Source organism: Pleurodeles waltl, chromosome 4_2, assembly GCF_031143425.1.
Source record: "Pleurodeles waltl isolate 20211129_DDA chromosome 4_2, aPleWal1.hap1.20221129, whole genome shotgun sequence".
NCBI classification, from domain to species: Eukaryota; Metazoa; Chordata; class Amphibia; order Caudata; family Salamandridae; genus Pleurodeles; species Pleurodeles waltl.
Window position 1 is genome coordinate 744,258,948 of NC_090443.1, and position 21,043 is coordinate 744,279,990.

Genomic DNA, 21,043 nt, shown 5'->3' on the forward strand with positions numbered 1-21,043 from the left:
GCAGGCATTGCGGCATAGTGGGCTCAGGCTGATTGCCACCAAAATGTTCAAGCGCAAAGTTGTCACTTCTGCAGAGGACAACACTTCACCACCAAGAAAGAAATGCTGTCTTGTGTTCAAAGAAGAATGGATGAACGAAACTGTGGAGACTAAGACAACTAAGTCATGGAGCAAGATTTGCATGCAACTGGGAGAGCTATTTCAATACAACCCAGATGTAGGCCTGATTTGTAAAGTATGTGTCGAAGCAAAGATTGCAGAAGACTTTTCTACTGGGAAGAAATGGAGCAATGGCTGGAAGCTGGGCTACTTGAAACACCATCTATTTAGCAAAGTTCATGGATCTGCATTGGTGACCTTAAGAAACAAAAGTGCTGCTATCAGGCTTGGTTTTGGAGTGCGCACCATGCTGACAGAAACCGCCACTGACAGAGCAAACAGACTCGAAGTGGTTGAATGGCAAAGATCTCTGCCGGAAGAGGTAAAGATTCTCATCAACAATGTGTTGCTAGCGGTCAAGATGAACACTTCAATGTTGTCTTTTCAAGACATCCCTGACCACCTTGCATTATATGTGAAGATACCAGACAGCTGGAAGAGCAAGAACTATGCCTTTGAGTTTTTAGAGGCCATCAACAGCGTGATACGCTCTGACACCATCGTAGAACTTCGCAGCGCTCAATATCATACATTGATAATTGATGAGAGCACAGATATTTCAGTTACAAAAATGCTCATCGTCTACTTTAAGTTCCGTTCTGTAGCATCAACAGAGCACAAAACAGTGTTTGGGGGAATAGTAACTCTGAGTACATGTACTGCAGAGGCTATCACTATAGCTGTAAGAGACTTCTACATTGCCAATAAACTAGACCTTATGAGAATGGTCATGTTTACGTCAGATGGTGCATCAGTGATGCTGGGCAAGAGCAATGGTGTTGCTGCCCACCTTAAACAATCCATTCCCCATCTAGTTGAGCAGCATTGTGTTGCTCACCAAGAAGATTTGGGAGTTGATGATGCCTGGAACAAAGTGCAGATGATCTTGGAGATGGAGATGTTACTGAGGACTGTCTAAACTGTGCTCTCCTGGTCTCCTGTAAGGAAGTCAAAGTTGGACGAAATTGCTTTGGTCACCGATTGTGAAGCGGTCGCCTTTCGGCCACTGAATGAAGTGCGTTGGCTTTTCAGGCATTTTGCAGTTGGTGCACTCTCGCATAATTATGAGGTTGCGCTTAAATACTTTGAGCATGTAAAGGTTGAGGAGAATTACCCAACTTCTAAGTAGTGCTACAAGAAACTATCTGACTCAACTGCCATATTTCACTTGCAGCACTGTATGACATTCTTAGTCAACTTGCATCTTTATGCAAGTTGTTTCAGAAAAAAACTCTTTGACCACTGTATAAGTTGTACAGTATGCAAGAGCAAAAATTGGCCACATCAAGGAACAGTACTTGGGGGACGCTGTCTTTTGGAGCAACACAGTAAGAAATCTGATGGATTTGTACAGAGAAGACCGAAAGCATAACAGTGAGTTGATTTTATCTTTTTATTAAACTTTTTTGTGAGCACATGGAAAGAAGGTTCCCAGAAGATGAATTGAAGGAATGGACAAGCTTTGATTTCCATGCAGTAACAACACAATCACAGTTTGATTTTGGGACTGAGAATGTACAAAGACTTGTTAAAAAGTATAAAAAGGTCTTGCTCCCTCTGTGATTGTGGCATCCCTGATGATGTTGTTCAGCAATACAGAGATTATAAATATGTGGTGGCAGAACATACAAAAAGTGGATGCTTTGGGACCTTTCAAGACATAGAGGGTTATTCTAACTTTGGAGGAGTGTTAATCCGTCCCAAAAGTGACGGTAAAGTGACGGATATACCACCAGCCGTATCATGAGTTCCATAGGATATAATGGACTCGTAATACGGCTGGTGGTAAATCCGTCACTTTTCCGTCACTTTTGGGACGGATTAACACCTCCTCCAAAGTTAGAATAACCCCCATAGTGAATTTCACTCTGTGAAATGCCGCACAGTATAATGTTGTATGTCAGTTTGTTGGTGTCTGTGCAACTTTTCAGGCTTCAAGTGCAGACTGCAAACGAGGATTCAGCCTCATGAACTCACTCAAGTCCAAATTAAGAAACAGATTTGAGGAGAGTCACCTCGATATGCTGATGAGCATAAAGGCTTACCTCTCAAATGGGAAAGTTGACTTAGACCAAGTTTATCAGCACTGGAAGAATGGCAAGGACCGGCGAGAGAAACAAACATCTCACACATTTAATGTTGGACCCTGACTTGTCTAAACTCTGATGCGGCTCCTCCCACAGTCCATGTGTGGGTTGGGTAAGAACATTTCTCAGCATGTCTCTTGGCAGGGGAATCATGGCATTTATCAGTAGTGTGTTCATCAAATTGTAAACATTAACTAATTGTACAACTTGCTCTATTTGATGTATATGGACCTCTGCAGCGCTCTGAGAGTATTCATTAAAGTTTCATAATGGTTCAACCTCTTGATTTCTGTTTTCTCTTACTGGGGTGTCGTGGTACTTAACTGGTCATGTCCCTGGGGTGTGCTACCAGGTCACAATACTGCCTTAATGCCCTATTACATGGAGCAATGTTTATGAAAATATCCCTTTTTTGCTTTAGTGGTAAAACAAAGCTATGGAGAGGCAAATGTCAATGATCTTGGTAGTTATGCGCTAACGTAAATGATCAATTTCTTGGCGCACGTATCCTTGGGTGTATTGCACAGAGACCTTACACAGCCACACAGTGGAAAAAAAATTGAGGGAACATTGACCCTGACCACTTAGCATTGGTGGGGTGGAGTCTCAGAGGGAGCCCCCCCCAGAGCAAAAAAGTATTTTTATAGATTTTATTTTTTTGCCTCGAATTTGCGGAACGTTTTGCAGCAAAAAAAACAATTGTGGGCTACCATGCTTGTTTTTTTATAGACCCCTGGGTGGGCCAGGTCCCGGGGGGCATTACTAATTTTGTGTGGGGGGGCCTCCTGGCCCCGCCACAGCCCGAGCCCCAGGGACCACTACTTCCCTGAGGCTTTCAATTTAATAAGTGAAGGGGGTCCCGTGGCCCCCCGTGCCCTGGGGACCACCACCTCCTTGGGGCATCCATTTAAAAATATGCAGGGGACCTGTGGCTCCCCTGCTGCCCTGGGAACTGCCACCTTCCCAGGGCTTTGAGTTAAGTATATGCAGGGGGCCACCCTCACCCCCTGCATGCCAGGGACCACCACCTCCCATGGCTTTGCTTGAGATATATGTGGGGGGGGGGCCTGTGGCCCTCACCCACTCACCGGGGACCAGCACCCCACGGGACAAAGTTTGAAAAAAGTGAAGGTGGTCCCCAGGGCTTCGAGTTACATATATGCGGGGAGGCTTGCAGCCCCCCGTGCCCCTGGGACCACCACCCCTGAGGCTTTGCATTAAATATATGTGGGGGGGGGTCGCGGCCTCCCCCAGGCACCGGGGAACACCAACCCCCGGGGCAAGACTTGAAAAAAGTGAAGAGAGTCTCTATGGAACCCCTGCTGCCATGGGGTCCGACACCCCAGCAGGGCTTCTAGTTAAATATATTCGGGGGCCTATCATCCCCCCGGGGCAAAGTTCAAGGGACATAGATGGAATTCTTCAGCAGTCACGGAGCTGTGACAAAGCAGCTCCATGCTTGCTGAAGCAATGACACTGCCAGGGAAGCCTTAAGGGCTTCCCCTGCAGTGCCAGGCAGCCCTTAAGAGCTTTTCATTCAAAATGTTTTAAAAAATAAATAAATAAATAGGGACAGCCTTGCGGACTTCCGCATAATCCCTGAAAGCCCATAAAGTGCTACAAAGATTTGCAAAAAAAAATTAACCCCTATAGCTCAGCGTCAAGGTCACAGACCTTCACACTGAGCTTTGGCAGTTCAAGTCCAGCTGGATTAATTTCCTTTTTTTTTAAATAAAAAATTACTATATTTTTCACTAAAAAAAATACTTTTTTTAATTTTAAATTGGAAACAAATAACTCATTCTAAGAATATCAAACATCAAACTCTAAAACAGCTTCAGATTTTGACAGTAGGACCTGCTTTAATGGTCCCGCTGTCAAAACCCAAGTGTTTGCTGTGGCTTGGCTGCAGCTGCAGATCTGCAGCCAAGCCACAGCAAACAGTGATATCCTGGGGTGGGCACCCCGGGACATAGCAGGGGCCGGCCCTGGAGGGTGGCGGTCCCCAGGGCCATCAGAGACTCCTCGAAGGGGGCAGAGTGGCTGCACTTCAACATATGCATGGCCCCAGGGTGGTGGTGATCCCCGAGGCTAGGGTGTCCCAAAGGGACCCCCTTTCTGTTTTTAAAATATTTGCCCTGGGGAGGTGGTGATCCCCAGGGCAGCGGGAGGGCTGCATGGCCCTCTGCAAATCAATTACATTTTTCCCCAGGGAGGTGGTGGCCCCCGGGGCAGTGGGAGGAGGCTGGGCGCCCCCACATATTATAATACAGCCCTGGAAGGTGGTGGCACCCAGGGCAGTGGGGGGCAAAAGCCCCCCCATATAAATGATATGCCCCAGGGAGGTGCCCGGTCCACCGGACAGTGGGAGGGGGCCAGGAGCCCCCCACTACATTTGTAAATAAATGCCCCCAGGATTTGGCCCACCCGGGCGTGGGAGTCCGCTCTTGTTTTTAACAAATTTCAAAAGGTACTGTGCCCGGGGATCCATGCGACTCCATGACTGGCGCTTGTGGGGTCGGACTATTGGGAACGACTCTGTCAACTACGCCGTGATAGCCCCAGTTGGAGCTATTGTGTTTCTAAGCACATTAGTGGGATTTAATCTTCAAAAATTCATAATTTTGCTTCTGTACATTGGATTTTCATTGTTTTTACCTTTTTTATTCAGACAAATATTATCTATTTTTCTAAACCTGTGTGGTGCATTTTTGTGGTATTTTCATTGTGTTACTGTGTGAGTTATTGCACAAATACTTTACACATTGCCTTCTAAGTTAAGCCTGCCTGCTCTGTGCCAAGCTACCAGAGGGTGAGCACAGGATAATTTGGATTGTGTTGTGACTTACCCTGACTAGGATTGTGGTCCCTATTGGACAAGGGTACTCACTCACCTAGATTTTGGAAAAGCCATCCTTGCAGACCTTTGAATATCCACTATCATACCCCTTCAAGGTACACTGCAAGCAACTGCCCAATTAACCGCTCTTGTGAAGAAATCTGACCACATCTCCCGAACCTATGGCACCTTAACAGGCTACCACCAGAAGGAAGAGTTGACCTCAAGATTGCATGTATCACACATTGTGCCTGTCACCAGGACCCTACGATAGCAATATAGGAACATAGAATGCATGTTGCCTGTTATGTATTTTTAGATTGTAGGTTTATCTTCGTGTGGTTAGCATGAAAACAGCAGGTTTTTCCAAATAATATGTTTGTAGATAGCAGTAAGTGAATCACTGGACTATACCTGCAGTAAAAAGAAGAAAAGGTTTTTCATTAAGAATATACGATTTTAGAAAATTCAGTTTTTGTTATAAAACAAATTCTGCCTGTGTGTCAAGTGTCTGGGGCTGTTGCCGGCAAGGCACAGTTAAAATTAGGCCCTGGTTTTATTTACAAGGCCCAGGCTTTGCTGAGCTTCTACGAAAAATAAGTTATTAGACAACGGAAAAGGGAAATTCTGTAACAGTTTCAACTGTCATTATCCAAATGTACGGGAAGGAAATCAGTCTGAATATAAGCCTCGACTGGATGAAATCCCTATTTTACATGAATTATGTCTTATTCTCAAAGATAACATGCTCTGTTGTGAAAAACAAACAAATCCATATTTCACAGGAATTATGTCATTTTCACAAAATATCATGCTCTGCAGGTGAAAAAAAAGCTTTTGAAACTCTACTTTTTGTGGTTTACAAACACTTCGACGCTACTACCTGAAGAAATTAAAAATCTTTCAAACCAAAATTTCTTGAAATGACAAACGAGATTTAACCAAAATGAAGAGTTTTTTCTATTTTGGCTCCTTGCTGCACTCTTTGTCCCGAGTGAAAAGGGCACCTCTCTCCTGCCTCCGCAGCCCTCACTGCTTGTAGGCCGCCCACTCAGCTGCAGGGTGTGGCTAGAAGCAGGTATTTATTTTCACTATCTGAAGGGAAGGGATGCGTTTTAGCAGAGCTTCAGTGTAGTAAGGCGATCCCAGTTTTAGAAATAAGCCCTTAGAGATTCCGGCTTGTCTGCTGAGGGCACATGTTACTCGACGAATAAAGCGGTGCAAGTCAAGATGGAGATAGGAAGCGTCAGATTCTTCGTTCTGGTGGGGGTTTTCTTCACCTGTGCTGAGAAGGTAAGTTCATGCATGTTTTTGAAACAACCTCCCAGAGTTGGACTTTATATTTCACAACCCCACCTATTTTCACGTCTCTTGTCAGCATCTTTGTTGCTCGGCGCAGTTCTAACCAGAAGTGGCGTCGTGCTATTTCTGCGCCACGGGTCCTCCATGGCACTTATCAGGAACCAGGCACAGAGGTCAGTCCGGTGACCTTAAGAGCCTGTCAGGAGCCGCCCGCGGCCCGTGGTGTGTCAGCAGCGGGGCTCTGAGCGCCCCGTCCAAGAAGCACGACCCGCATTCCCGCGCTGCATCTCCTTGTCCAGGCTCGAGCTGAGGTCAAGGGCAGGTCTGGGAAGGGCCAGTCTATGCCGGGGATGGGGGGGATTCACTGAAGTTATCGAGGAATGTCATCTTCTTTACTTAAAAAGTCCGTTTATATGATTTTCTGATATGGAAAGTTGTTACTCTTTGTGATCCTAATAATGTACATCTTATTTTTTTCAGGCTGCTACCCAAAGCTCAGGTAAACAAAAAAATGTTTCGTATGCAGTTGACACAGACATGAGCGCACGTTTTTTCATCGATTAGAATGAATTGCAAGCGCGTCAGATAGCTGCATGGTTTTTGCGCAGGTGCTCGAATCGAGGCATTTTGCTTTCCATAGCGTTTCCATTGATGAAATATGTATATCCTCCCACACATATGTCTATAATTATATGATGAGATGAGGGTGAGCTCATACATAAAAGTATGCCTGTATATATTTTGTGTACAAATGCAGCATATATATATATATATATATATATATATATATATATATATATATATATATATATATATATATATCATATAAATCATATAAATCATACGTATCTTAACGTTGATCTTAGTGCATGAAATGTGTTTTTCGAAAAAGTTTGCTTTGAAAGGCAGTGAACAAACGCCACGCTTCGCTGATAAATCTTGTATTTTTTTGCAAACCTCAGCTATCGACGTGTCCATTTTTCAACTGACGGAGAAAAGCTTCTACGTGCAATGGGCCAAGTTTGCAGGCGCATCTTCGTACAAGGTGACGGCCACCCCTGTCGGTTCTGCGCTCATCCCGTCGGTCTTTGCCGTGTTCAACAGTGCGGTCAGCATTGGGACTCTCAACACCCTGGTGCCAGACACGCTGTATGACGTCTCCGTCGAAGCCATCAACAGCCCTGGATTCATACTGGCTTTGGGAACCATTAAGGGGAAAACAGGTACCAGCTTTCTAAGTCAAAGAATTCTTCTCTCTCGTAACCTCAATGCCTACCACATCAGCCAACTTGCGCTTGAGAAGGTGGCATCCACTTCGCATATGTAATGATGGGTACAGCGGGCACTGTGCCGTTGTTGTGAAGGAGGGTGAAGCGGGCCTGCCTGCCTGCGCTGATGTCAAAAGTGATTAATACTTGAACATTGTAGAAGTTTACTCAGTGTTGGTAATGTACCTGTGTAAAGTGCACATCAGGGTCATGGATAGCATGCCACCACCAAAGGTTTCGTTTTACATGTGATGCATGTACAGATGCCTGGGACACAGAAAGCTGCTTGATAATATATGTACTCAATTATGTGCAATATGTTGTTGAGATTTGTGAAAGGACGAACTTGCCACTGACTGCAGGGGTCAAGTGTTTTTTGTAGAACACGGTCCAGGATTGCATGTGATCATTCCAGAACATAACAGAACTCCACACATAAACATCGCAATTGAGATAGGTTCCATAGGGCCCAATTCGTAAGAAATTATGCCTCCTTGGTAGTGCTGATATACACGTTTGTCTAACATTTTGCACACTTTCTGCTCCATTAATACCTGATTTATTAAGGTGTAAGTTCAGAAGTGCCGTTAAATGTGAGGGGTGTTTGTGAATGCACTCAAATATGTCCCCTATAGTGGTTCTCCTCATTGTCATTACGATTCCTGACCGGATACTCCCATACATACACCCGCTACATTATATGGGGGTGACCTATGAGTGTGGAAAATCCTTCATACCTCACTGACCGTCCACGCTGTGGCACCTCTGTATGCAATGCTCCACAGATGGCACCTCTGTATGTAATGCTCCACAGGTGGCACCTCTGTATGCAGTGCTCCACAGATGGCACCTCTGTATGCAATGCTCCACAGATGGCACCTCTGTATGTAATGCTCCACAGGTGGCACCTCTGTATGCAGTGCTCCACAGATGGCACCTCTGTATGCAATGCTCCACAGATGGCACCTCTGGATGCAATGCTCCACAGATGGTACCTCTGTATGCAATGCTCCACAGGTGGCACCTCTGTATGCAATGCTCCACAGATGGTACCTCTGTATGCAATGCTCCACATGTGGTACCGCTGTATGCAATGCTCCACAGATGGCACCTCTGGATGCAATGCTCCACAGATGGCACCTCTGTATGCAATGCTCCACAGATGGTACCTCTGTATGCAATGCTCCACATGTGGTACCGCTGTATGCAATGCTCCACAGATGGCACCTCTGTATGCAATGCTCCACAGATGGCACCTCTGGATGCAATGCTCCACAGATGGCACCTCTGTATGCAATGCTCCACAGATGGCACCTCTGTATGCAATGCTCCACAGATGGCACCTCTGTATGCAATGCTCCACAGATAGCACCTCTGCATGCAATGCTCCACAGGTGGTACCTCTGTATGCAATGCTCCACAGGTGGCACCTCTGTATGCAATGCTCCACAGATGGCACCTCTGTATGCAATGCTCCACAGATGGCACCCCTGCATCGAATGCTCCACAGATGGTACCTCTGTATGCAATGCTCTACAGGTGGCACCTCTGTATGCAATGCTGCACAGGTGGTACCTCTGTGAAGCAGCAATAAGTATTGTATATGGAGTTGGAAGCTTTTCCACAGATATCACATTTCATGTGGAAAAATCTTTCGGAATTGTAGCCTTTAGTGTGCCGAATGCGATCAGATATGGATGCCCCTCCTTAAATGTGGTCTAGGAGGGCAGCACTGATGTGTCATTAACTGCACTTCCGGGGCAGGGAACCATAAACGAAGCTCATGATCATATCACCACCATTAACGGGGTGAAGTCTTTTCACTAAATGCTTCACAATGATAAAGCCGTTTTAACATAAATACCTAAGAAGACAGGCAAATACATTCTTGCAGATGCAATGATGTGACCTAAGATACCACGACCGGGGCCTTAATCAGGGGCAGCAGGAGATAGCAGGTGGTTCTGCATGTATCTCATACGGGCTACTTTGCAACACCTGTGATTGTGCCAATCTTAAGTGTTGCATTTTAGAAAGAGTGCATCTCTGCAGTTTCTGTTCTAATGCGCGTGCCTCTAACAGTAACTGTGTGTTTAGCACGCTTGAGACTAGGTATTCAATAAATATTGCCTAGTAAATAGTAGCATGGCGTGTCATGTGATGAAAGATCGTGTGAAGTCCCCTGTGTGACAGCAGTGTGTCGTGAGTCATGACATGTCTCTGTCTCCGACCTTTTGACTTTGGAATGATGCCGCTGCATCATGTCTTCTTCTGAGCCAGTAGAAGTGACTTTCTAAACATGTCTCTCGTGTAGGCCTGCATCAAACCATGTTGTGTGTCACCATCAGTGATTTACGGATCGCAGGAATTTGCATGCACCCAGTCTCCTACGAGGGGCGGAGAGATTTCTGTGGCCATGGCTACCCTCCTCATCCTTTCAGAGCCAGTTATTAATTGTAGAGCTGCCTAAATAGGATTGGAGTAAGGTCTTCATTTGTGTAAGGATGGCACTTTGTGCGCCCTTGAACCTCCAGAAGTGGATAAAGTATAAACATGGTTAGGCACTATACCAGGTAGTGGAGGTTCAAATGCCATGCGTGACATCACAGATACATGTAGGGTCTTAGCATTCATAGTTAAATCTGATGACTTGTGCCAAGAGGGATAGTGCAGCCTTAGTGGAGCAGTCAATACCCATTACCAGGGTCATCCTTGAAAAGCATTGCATCATTTGCATTGACACAGCTTTGGAATAAATCAGGGTGGTCTGTTTGAAATCCTTTACACTTGTTCTTTTTTTCTTTTCATCCATTCTACAAAAACAAGCAGCCACTGACTCATTCATCACTTAATTAATTAATAGACTCATTAATTCCCCATTCCATGTTACTGGTCCAATAAAACTAATGAGTTTGTGTAATTAATGGAAGGTCCTGCAGTAAAACAGTTTGAAGCTTTCTTAAAATATATGCTATGTCAAAAAGAAATGGTGATTGAATGTGTGAAAATAGGATAACTCAAGGAAGGAGGGTTCATCTGGTTCTCCATGTCTTTCTTTCTCCAGCTCCTGACATACCTGTTATAGACCAGGCCTACTCCGAGCTAAGTAAGAGTATCACTGTGGAGTGGGCGTCCGTCCCGGGAGCCAGCAGCTACCTCGTCACAGCCCGCAATGGACCCTTGTTCTATGAGACCATTGTCCCTAGCTCACCAGGGACCGTGACCGGGCTCGATCCCGCCGTCCTCTACAAAATGACCATTCGGTCTATAAACTCTGCAGGGATGAGTCAGCCATCCCTTCCAAAGTACACACAGACAGGTAACGTATTCTCTTCAGTCAACTGCAACAGTTTTACACTCTGTCTAATTCATCTAGTAAGTTGTATCTTTTAGGGTTTGACTGAAAGCTCTTTCACCAAAATCTCTCTTTTGTAAGAAATGACTCACTCACTGAGTCTCAGGCTCTCCAAACCCATTCACCTCATTGAACACTCACTCACTCATTCACTCTGTAATACACACTGTCTCATTCATTCATTCCTTGACTCTCTTACTCACACATTGACTGACATTCATTTATTCAAGGACACACTCTTTCACTCATTAACTCACTCCCTGACTCACTCTTGGACTTACTACTCACTCACTCACCTAGTCGCATGCTTCATTTTACACTCCCTGGCTCATTCATTCACTCCCCCACTCACTCCCTGATCCACTCACACTTTCTTTCACCAATTGACTCAGTCCACATTCATTCACCCTTTGTTCTATGGACTCGCCCTGTAGCTCACTCAATTATTCTTTAGCTCATGTAGTCTTCCACTCATTAACTAGCTCAGTCACTCATATTTTCACCCATTTGCTCACTTTTTGACGCACCTTATGACACACTCAGTCTTTCACCATTTGATTCAGTCCTTAACTCACCACAGGACCACCCAACCACTCAGTCTTTCACTGATTGACTCCCTCATTGATTTACTCCAGGACTGATTTACTCATCCACTCACAGACTGTTTTGCCTGTTGACTCACTTATTGATTCACTCCCTGGCTCACACAATCACTCACTCATTCACACACGTTTTTTATTCATTGTTATGTTAAGTTATTTTATGTTGGTTTGTAAAGAGGCAACTCACCTGGGAGTGTTTCCTGACACAGAGGAGGTGAATCTAGACAAGTGTGGGGTCTAAAATGATTGCTTGAAGAACCACGTCTTCAGGTTGTTGCAGAATTCAAGAAATGAGTGGGAGGCTTGAAAGTGAAACTTGAAGTCATTTGTTCACTTTTCTATGCATAGACTTACTCATTAACTCACTCACTCACCCTACACACTTATTTTCTCACTCACTCAGGGTCCTTTCAGTCATACAGCCATATTGGATTATACTATAAAATAAGAAGCCCTTCCTCAGCCCTGTAGGGCTGAAGCTTATGTTTTGTATTAACACACTAGGTGCCACTAAATCTCACACACCAATATTGGCTTGAAACAGGTTGTATTTCTATTGCAACTACAAAGACAGATTTCTGCTTTCTTCAAAGGCTCATATAGTGAATCATGTCCTAATAGGTCTCAAATCCCAAGCAGGCATCATCAAACTAAGCAACATTCTAGAATACCTATTGAAGGTTATTTTTTTCCAATGCAGGACTGGGTGAAGAGAACTGTTCTTCTCTACACTTTCAAAGCCTTGTCAGGGGTAGTAAGCACTATATAAATGCAATTACAATTACACTGGCTGGCCCCATGAAGTAGGGCATGTTCTCAACCAGGCTGCACGTGTGAATAGTCTTGCGCTATATACTAACCCCAGCTGCAGTACCAATGGATGTATCTTTTGCATTACGTGGATCCATTACCTAGTGGGCAGACCTTGGATGATCAGATTTGAGTAATCTGATAACCGGGTTTGACTGGCGCATCAGGTCTGCACATAGAGTTACATTCGGGAATTATAAAAAAACTGATGAAACTCAACTTTTCCATTCATTCTTTTACTGCACGGAAGATAAACACTTTTAATATCCGTAACATAGTCTGGCTAACTCTGAAATAAGGTCAGGTAGAGGCCTCCGGCACTCTAGCTACAGTGGGAACAGTTATTCTTTCGAACAAATGGGTCCTCAAACGTCATTTCTTTACATTTGGAACATTCTTCGATGCAAGACCATTGTAGAAGGGACAGTAATGTAACACCTCTTGCAAAGAATACAGACCCGAAATCAAAACCAGGTTAGGCTTTGCAAATCCTTTCAGAGCTGCAGGTTAGTAATACTATCTGATCATTGATTCCTGCAGCTAACAGGCGTGTTTGAATGTCTCCTCCAACAACAAATTACGTTAAAAATCTAAACTATTCTCAGCACTTCATTCTAGTTTCCAAAACACCCTTATTAGTGCCTTGTTGTAAGAAGAAGACCATTCCAAGGAACGTTTATACAGCTGAGGATGTGAGATTCTATTTGCACAAACAAGGAGTGTGGGCATTCAGAAGTTGGGGCATTCATCACACATCTCTCACCACTTTTTTAAGATCAGCAAAATTTGGAAGCAACCTTGGGTGAGCTAAGTTGAGTATGTATGTGGGTGAGTATTTTGGAACATGGGAAGCTGGATGACCAACCCTGAGGACATGAGAATAGAAATGCATCAGGTTTATAAATTAATGCAAGCTGTAACGCAAAACCAACTCGAGGGAGTGAGATCAATGGAAAAGGTGCAAGTAATTTTTATGGACATGTTTTGTGTAAGTCCAAGGAGTGACCACATCAGTGTGATTAGAGGAAGCAAATAGCAGGAGATTTGTTTAGATCAGAATACTCATACAGGGTGTCGACAGAGCCTACGTTTCACTGAGTAATTGTGTTAACTACTACACACCCAGAAGTTTGCTTTAGTCAAGAATAGGGGGTAGATCATGATAGACAAACATTATTAGCATATCAAGATCAGTAATAGGACGACATAAGAGGGTATATGTGTTCCACCTAAGAATGACATATAAAACTATGGCTAGGGCCCTCAACCATTCAACGTGGCATGTTCCTTCATTGAGAGGAAGCACTTTTTATTTAAACTTTTGGACATTACCTTGTCCAGAGAAAGATGTTGATAATATAGATGCTTCTAAATCCTCGCCACTTTATTGTTGTTGCTGCAGCCTGGAAACTGCACAACTTCTCTGAACAGCCACAAATGTAAACTTCTATATGTATAGAATAATCACCAGGAAAAAACAAAAGGTGACAAGGCTAATTTTATTGAGACCTCCCATCAACAAGATTAGAACCAGGAGGCTATAGTTATGAACCCTTCATCTGGGTCACATTGGAGTTAATAATTATACCTGCCCAAACTTAGCTACTTGCCCACAGGATTACTATTAGGATAAATTCTGACTGAGGTAGGAAATATGGTCCATGGTCAGCGTTGGACAGAAAATAGACGGGGCCAATTGTACAAGTTATGGAACACTGTATGGATATGAGCTTGCTGCAGGCAACATTTGTTTTAATATGAAGGAAATCAATAACAAAAACGGACTGACCAGACCATAAAACAGGCCCACACACATCGAAAAAAACAGCACAAACACCAAGATTTCAGACCAGCCCATCGGGCACTGCTTGATTGCCTAAAGGCCAGTCCAACCTTGATATGGTCGCTTTTTGTAGCCCTGTACCTCAGTTCACAAATCTGCTCGAGTTTGAATAGTGTGACAACGGATGGTATGCTCATACAAAGCAACCATTAATCCTGGAAGAACAAAGAAGTGAGTTTGTTGTGGAGAAGTACTGGAACTATCTCCTAACTCACTTAAAACATATTTCAGTGGTGCCTGTGTTTACTAAGGAATTGGCAATAAAGAGAAGTGGTTCTGATGTTCGGCTGTCCACCTTTGGCCCCAGTCTGGATCCATACCAGAATTATGGGATGTCCACGAAAGATACAGCTACATACAAATCATCTAAATGGGAAACCTTCACAAAGTTGATAGTTATCCTTCTGGATTCAGCACTTTTTTACAAAAGTTAGATACTCCTGTTCCAAATCACGGGGTGATAAGGTTCACCGGACCAAGTGTGGTGCATGCAGGAATTTATTTCCAAGAGAAGAAACACAATTCTGGTGTGGGGCAGAACTAGGAAGGAAACATTAAAATTAAATGCAAAGCTGAATTCTAGATCTAGGGCCAAAACTGTAAGGTTACCATGCTGCTCTTTGGTTGTCGGACTGTGTTTTTAAGAACTGGATTGAACAATTAGGCACAGATGTCACAGCAGTATCCTCCCAGCAATATTTTTCAACTATACTTTGACTATGTGACCAGCTGTGCGGTCACTGCATCTTAAGGGATGATGATATGCATAGGGCTGCAGGACTCTGTCCCTTGAAACTGTGGCACAAGCTGCCTAACAGTGAAACCGATTGTCCAGCTGAGGCACAAGGGTCACTGTGTGGGGAAGGACAGAAGCAGAATTTCTGACATGGCTGGTTGAAGGTAGAAGACCCAGAGGTTAGCTGTCTTGTGCTATAAACGGGCTGCCCATGAAAGAGATTAAATGGTTTGCCAAGGATATTCTCATAGTTGCACAAAAGGAAATGGGCCCTGCCATCTGTGCAATTGCTGATATGTTTACAGCCATCCCAATATTCCAAAATAGTAGGATCCACAGTCATTCAGCAGACACAGGGGTCGAAACCAAAGGCTAAAACAGGCTTGGGAGGCCACAGGTCTATGGGGACCACCTCTCACTAGGTCATTAGAGACACTGACTTCAGCCTTGAAGGGTTCCCCTACAAACCATTGTTTTCAGACAGGTTAGTCTAATTAGTTCAATGGAACCAAAACAAAACTACTGTACCCCAAACACATTAGTTTGTGACATTGTAAGTCCAGGACTGGAAACAGTGTCCATAATAATCTGGAGGGAGGTGTTCACTCTACTTTCCACATACCTGTGCAACCTACCCATGGAACCACAGTGTTGGTCAACCAGACCATACAGTGGCTATTTATTGTCATGTGCATGCAGATAGATAAAAATGCAAGGCCCCCATTGATCCCAGTGGGAATGGAATCATGTCCCACTCCAGGCACTTAATGCATCTAAACCCTTATCATCTAAGGACCTAACTCACACCAACCCATGAAGGAAAATACCTCTGTTCAATGGCACTAACCTGTGTTGTACTAACCCTTTCTAGCCAAATGCCAGTCCCACATACTTTGGTCGAGCTTCAGCTGCATGTGGCCCTTCAAAATATAAAGAAATTACATATACATTTGCCCATCCATGCATCATTCATACGGACTTTGTGATATTGAATCGAAAACTATTCTGCTCTACATTGTGGTGGTTATCTTTATTACCTTATGTAAACAAGGATGAGTAAAGGCAATAGGTCTTGGCTTTAAAAATCTGAGCTATCGTTTTTTTCAGTGTTTTTTGCCAATCGTGTGCATGGCTAGCAATCTTACACTGGGTTTTCTTTGAAAAATAGCCATTTCATGATGATCACTGATGCGTGCATGTGCCTTGCTGGAATGATGGCCATATTTAATTTACGATTCTAACATGGTAGACTGCCATGATGAATGGTAAATTACAGTGTAATAAAAGTGAAAAACAAGTGTGCATGTAGTCTTAAAAAGGAAGCGAATGGCACAGCAGCACTTCGCAGCAGCCTGGCCCCTGTAAAATACATAAGTAAGTGAAAAAAGAAACAACAGAGGGATCCCTGGAGGAATGAAAAGGGAGCCTGGGGAATGGTGGGGGTTGTGGGGGCACAGGACGATACAGTGGGGAAAATCAAGAAGACATGCACTCCCAATGGAGTGCTGAATACTAAATAAAAGAGTCTCCTGAGATATGCCATGGAAGGATACAACTTATCCTATCAGAACCCTGGGAGACAGAAATGCTTCTGTGTGGAACAAACTTGAGAATAGGGAGGGAAGCTATCAAATCAAGAGTCGAGAACTGAAATAGGCTTCACAGCCATCCAATCATAAACAAATGTCTGACACAATGCCCACTCTAATTATACGTTAAACACTGGGAACACTACTTGTTTCTAGAAACAGCTTAAGCTGTGTGCAGCCAAAACTTTAAATGTCCGACTTGGCCGTCCTACTAACCTTGGCCTTTACCGTTTAACCTTCAAATCAGCATTGCTACTTTTGATGTCTATTTTTTGTTCTGTTATGATTCTTATCAATATTCAATATGTATGTTGAATGTGGTCTCATTTAACTGATAAAAGACACAACACTTTCATGAAATATGATCTAGAATTATGTGATGTAATGTCAGTGTGCACCCAAAGCAACTAGACACCACTGTGATGTTACATCAGTGAGCAACCAAAGCAGTGGTACACTCTGTGATGTCATTCCACTCTTTCCCCCTGAGCAACTGTACACCACTGTGATGTTACAGCAGTATGTAACTAACGTCTTTGTACACCACAATGATGCAGTGGCATAGCGTGGGTTGTCAGCACCCGGGGCAAGGCAAGTAATTTGCGCCCCCTAACCCGTGGATTTTAGCACTCGCAAGTGCGCCCCCCCCAGATGTTGCGCCCGGTGCGGCCGGCCCCCCCTGCACCCCCCACGCTACGCCACTGCAATTATGTCACAGCGCCAACTAGGACTACACTTTACACAGTACTTTAATCAGCAACAGCTGGCCACAAAGTGCACAGTTCTTACTCACTCACTGTTCTTGGAATTAGGGAGACAATCTCTGTCAGCAGCGGCCTTGTCCCATCTCCACAGCTTACCACAGTCTTGAAGTCTTGAAGGATCTGAAGAAATGTCATCCTCTGCCAGCATCGCCTCTGCCTACATTCACCACTCCTTTTGGAGCCTCAGGATCCAAGGGACATAGAGTGGAGGAAGTGTCACACCTCTTTCTGTACACAGTTTCATGTATTGTAATAATATTGTGATGCTAGTGTGCAGATTGAGTAATGGTTGTATTGGTATTCTTTCACAGTTTTGGCAGCTGCAAACGTCAGTACGAGCTCTGAAAGTTCTGACAGTGTGCAAGTGGTGTGGAGTCCCGTTATGTCAGCGGTGTCCTACTCGGTGTCGATTGTGCGCTCGGATGGGCTGGGAAGTACAATAACTGAGAATACTACTGACACCAACCTGACATTCACTGGTCTTGATCCTGGTACCGTCTACACCATCGTCGTCATCGCCTGGGATGAAAATGGAAATCCTGGAGATAGTGTCACTCTCACTCAAATAACACGTAAGTACTACGAAAAAGTTTATGATGTGACTGTTGCAGCAATAAATTGCTGCAACTGCTTACATACCTCGTTCCCTTTGCATGGCACTTATAGTCTTTTGTTTGATTGAAACTGTTTTGCACGTTGTGCTCCTTACCCAGCTACAAAATCCATAGTTATCTTTGTATAATGTAATATGCCACTACAACTTGAAGAGCAAAGCTGTAATTGCTAAAACAATGGACAGTGACCTTGAAAACTACTTGATGCCTTGATGACTAAATCAATATCAATATGTATAGACATTTCAGTCTAGTGGTAGCACCTCCAAAAATGTTCACCAATTCCTTCCTGCCCAGCTAAATCCAGTAATAGTACCTATTACCCTCACATAAAACAGATCCTAGTATTCAGTCTGGAATACCAGAAGAAGAGCAGGAAAGTGTGAGTTGAAAAATCCTTGAGTGGGAATTTGTCTGCTGCTATTGTCAGGAAACGGCTATTAGAACAGTACTGCCATGTGTGGAGAACACCCACTTATCCCTGAAAAGGCATGCCTGATATCCACTGACACTGGACTTGTCTACTTTTGGCGTAGATTACCTGCAACAGAATATCGAACCATGTTATGTGATATCCACTTTAAAAAGACCAAGGCTGATGTTTATTTTACTGTATGGTAGTATACCTCAGCATAGGGCAATCTAAGCACTCTAAGTGGAGGAAAGTTGAGGCTAAGGGTTAACAGCATTCTTAATTTGCAATGACTATTCAGGTCTTAAACCATGACAAATGTGGATTTCATTCAGTCTAGACTAGAATACATCAAGAGTAGGGTGTTGACCGAAATCTGTTACATAGCTTTTAGTTAGTGAGATGGCAAGTAGATCTTAAGTTTAGAAAAGGGAGTTTATTTGAGATACATATGTGCAAACGAGATTCTGATTATCAAAGGAAAACACTGAGGGCTCTGAAACTTAATTTTATGCCTGAGATGGCAAAATTCCAGATTATCTGGAAGCTTATAATCAATTTAGTTGAAAGTATCCAACTTAGTAGAACTTATAAAATTAATCTATTAGCTCTCTCTTCTTTGTGAATGCCAAGTTGAAAATACAGTGAAGGTAAGAGTGATGAAAGTTGGAAAAGTTGTTAATGTAATTAATCTTACTTGTAATTAATCAACTCTATGTTGCGGTCAGCATCCATAGTGACATCAAGGCCATGGAATGGATTATGATTGATTCCACAATTATAATGAAGCATGCAGATATGTAGGTTGTTCTGTGGTCTGTTAGTAGCTGTTTATGATGAGAGAGCGAGTGGTCCTGTGGCCCATTACTCTCTATGAATGAGCCAATATGGTGGACTTTTGAAATTATAAGTGAGAGATATTGTCATACTACTTAATATGGAGGCAAAGTTCAAGATCACCCAAATATGGTCCTCATCATGTTGAGTATGACATGATAGAATGATGTGATTTAATACAATGTGGAATTTGGAACATCCGCAGTACATTTATAAATATATGTGATTTAAACAGGTCCAGAGGCTCCAGTTTCAGCAGCTATTACCTCTGCTCTCGATGTTGCAAACCTGGATGCCACTTTCAGCTGGCCAACAGCACATGGAACTTCAGAATACACACTGATCCTCTTCAGTGATGCCGGAGACCCTATCCTCAACTGCACATCATCATCCACATCCTGCACCATCTTTTCACTTGAGTGTGGAAAGCTGTACTCAGTGACCCTCATTGCAAGCAATGATGGAGGACCCAGCCTACCTTCTAGTGCAGAGCCTTTACTAACTGGTAAGTGACCTATGCTTTGATAGTCCTGATTGATTTTGCATTGATCATGCCAGTGATGTTCCTCCATTGTTTAGGTTACCTAGAGCACGCCTCATTTCCAAACCTACTTTAGCAAAGGCAACTGATCAACCGCCTGTGTTATAAGTCTGTGCCCCAACCCCAGGACCAACATCATTTCATATGGTCAAAAACAGTTTGGGTTCAGCTTTGTACAAGATGGAATTATAAAGCAGTTTGATGTGGTTGTCTTTATTTTCTACACCAATCAAGTCTTACTTCCACACAACACCACCAACCCACCACACCAATCTCCTAGGATTTTTTAGAGTTGCTTGTGTGAAGCTATCCATCTGTCAAAAAAATACCTTTTCGTCTTCCTCTGTGCCAAGAAACCATAGAATCATCCGCCAAAGCACTGATAGCATTGATGGCCAGCCCAGACCTCTGCTCCAATTGTTCTTTTCTATCCCACGAGTTGACATTATCGTGAATGTATTTCAAGCAGGATCTTATTAATGTGCTTCCTAAAATGATACGATCTCTTTCAATGTTAATTATGCTAATGGAGTAACATGCAATCGGTAATAAATTATGTAAATTAAAAAAAATACCCACTTAGATTCAGTGGCTCTATATACAATTATTTAATGTTAACCATCCACAATCGCTTTGTTGGGCCTGCTTGTTTACGGGAAGCAGGTAGGAGGACAGCATGTGTAGGTATCAAACCTTTTAGGATATCCTTCACAATTCTAAAAACATCTTAGCAACAGTTGCAAATATTCAGGAACCCTGATTTCCACCCACTCCTTAATGTTATCCCTCCTTTTGTAGGAATGCAATATGTGTGCATCGAGGCCATGTCTGTGAAAATGTATAGACTGCTATAATGGGAGAAGTCTTGGTAATGTTGGTGGGTTCTTTGTGGAGCTGTTCCAATCAAGTTCTCAATCGAGCGAACACATCTCACTCATTGATGCATTTTTTTCTAACAGGGATAGACAGTATTCAGAACTACGTCAAAAGTGGCCAAGCAGTGCTCAGTCCAGCAGTAAAGTTTTATTGAACCTGCTTTCCATAATGATAGGGGATAGTATCATTGTATAGAAAAATAATTTTAAACACACTAGATGAGTTACAAGAAAATATTATTCATTTTCTTTTCATGAGGGATGGGTCGAGGTAGTAGTGGTAGTAGTGGCAGATATGCAATTCCGAGTTTAAAGAGGTTCTTAGGTGAATTTCATAGTTGCACGTATATAATTGAACAAGCCAGTGTTTTTTTTAAATATGCAGCCAATCAGTTAGTAACAATTTAATA

General features: G+C 43.4%; 1 protein-coding gene across 1 annotated transcript in view; it reads left to right on the top strand.

Moving 5' to 3' along the window:
- Positions 1-10,793: 10,793 nt before the first annotated feature.
- Positions 10,794-21,043, top strand: part of FNDC7 (fibronectin type III domain containing 7) — a 50,643-nt gene continuing 40,393 nt past the window's right edge. Inside the window, exons 1-3 of the mRNA XM_069232400.1 lie at positions 10,794-10,974; positions 17,666-17,926; positions 19,453-19,722. Coding sequence (XP_069088501.1) covers positions 10,908-10,974; positions 17,666-17,926; positions 19,453-19,722 — 598 coding nt within the window. The 5' untranslated portion in view covers positions 10,794-10,907. The remainder of the gene's footprint in view (positions 10,975-17,665; positions 17,927-19,452; positions 19,723-21,043) is intronic.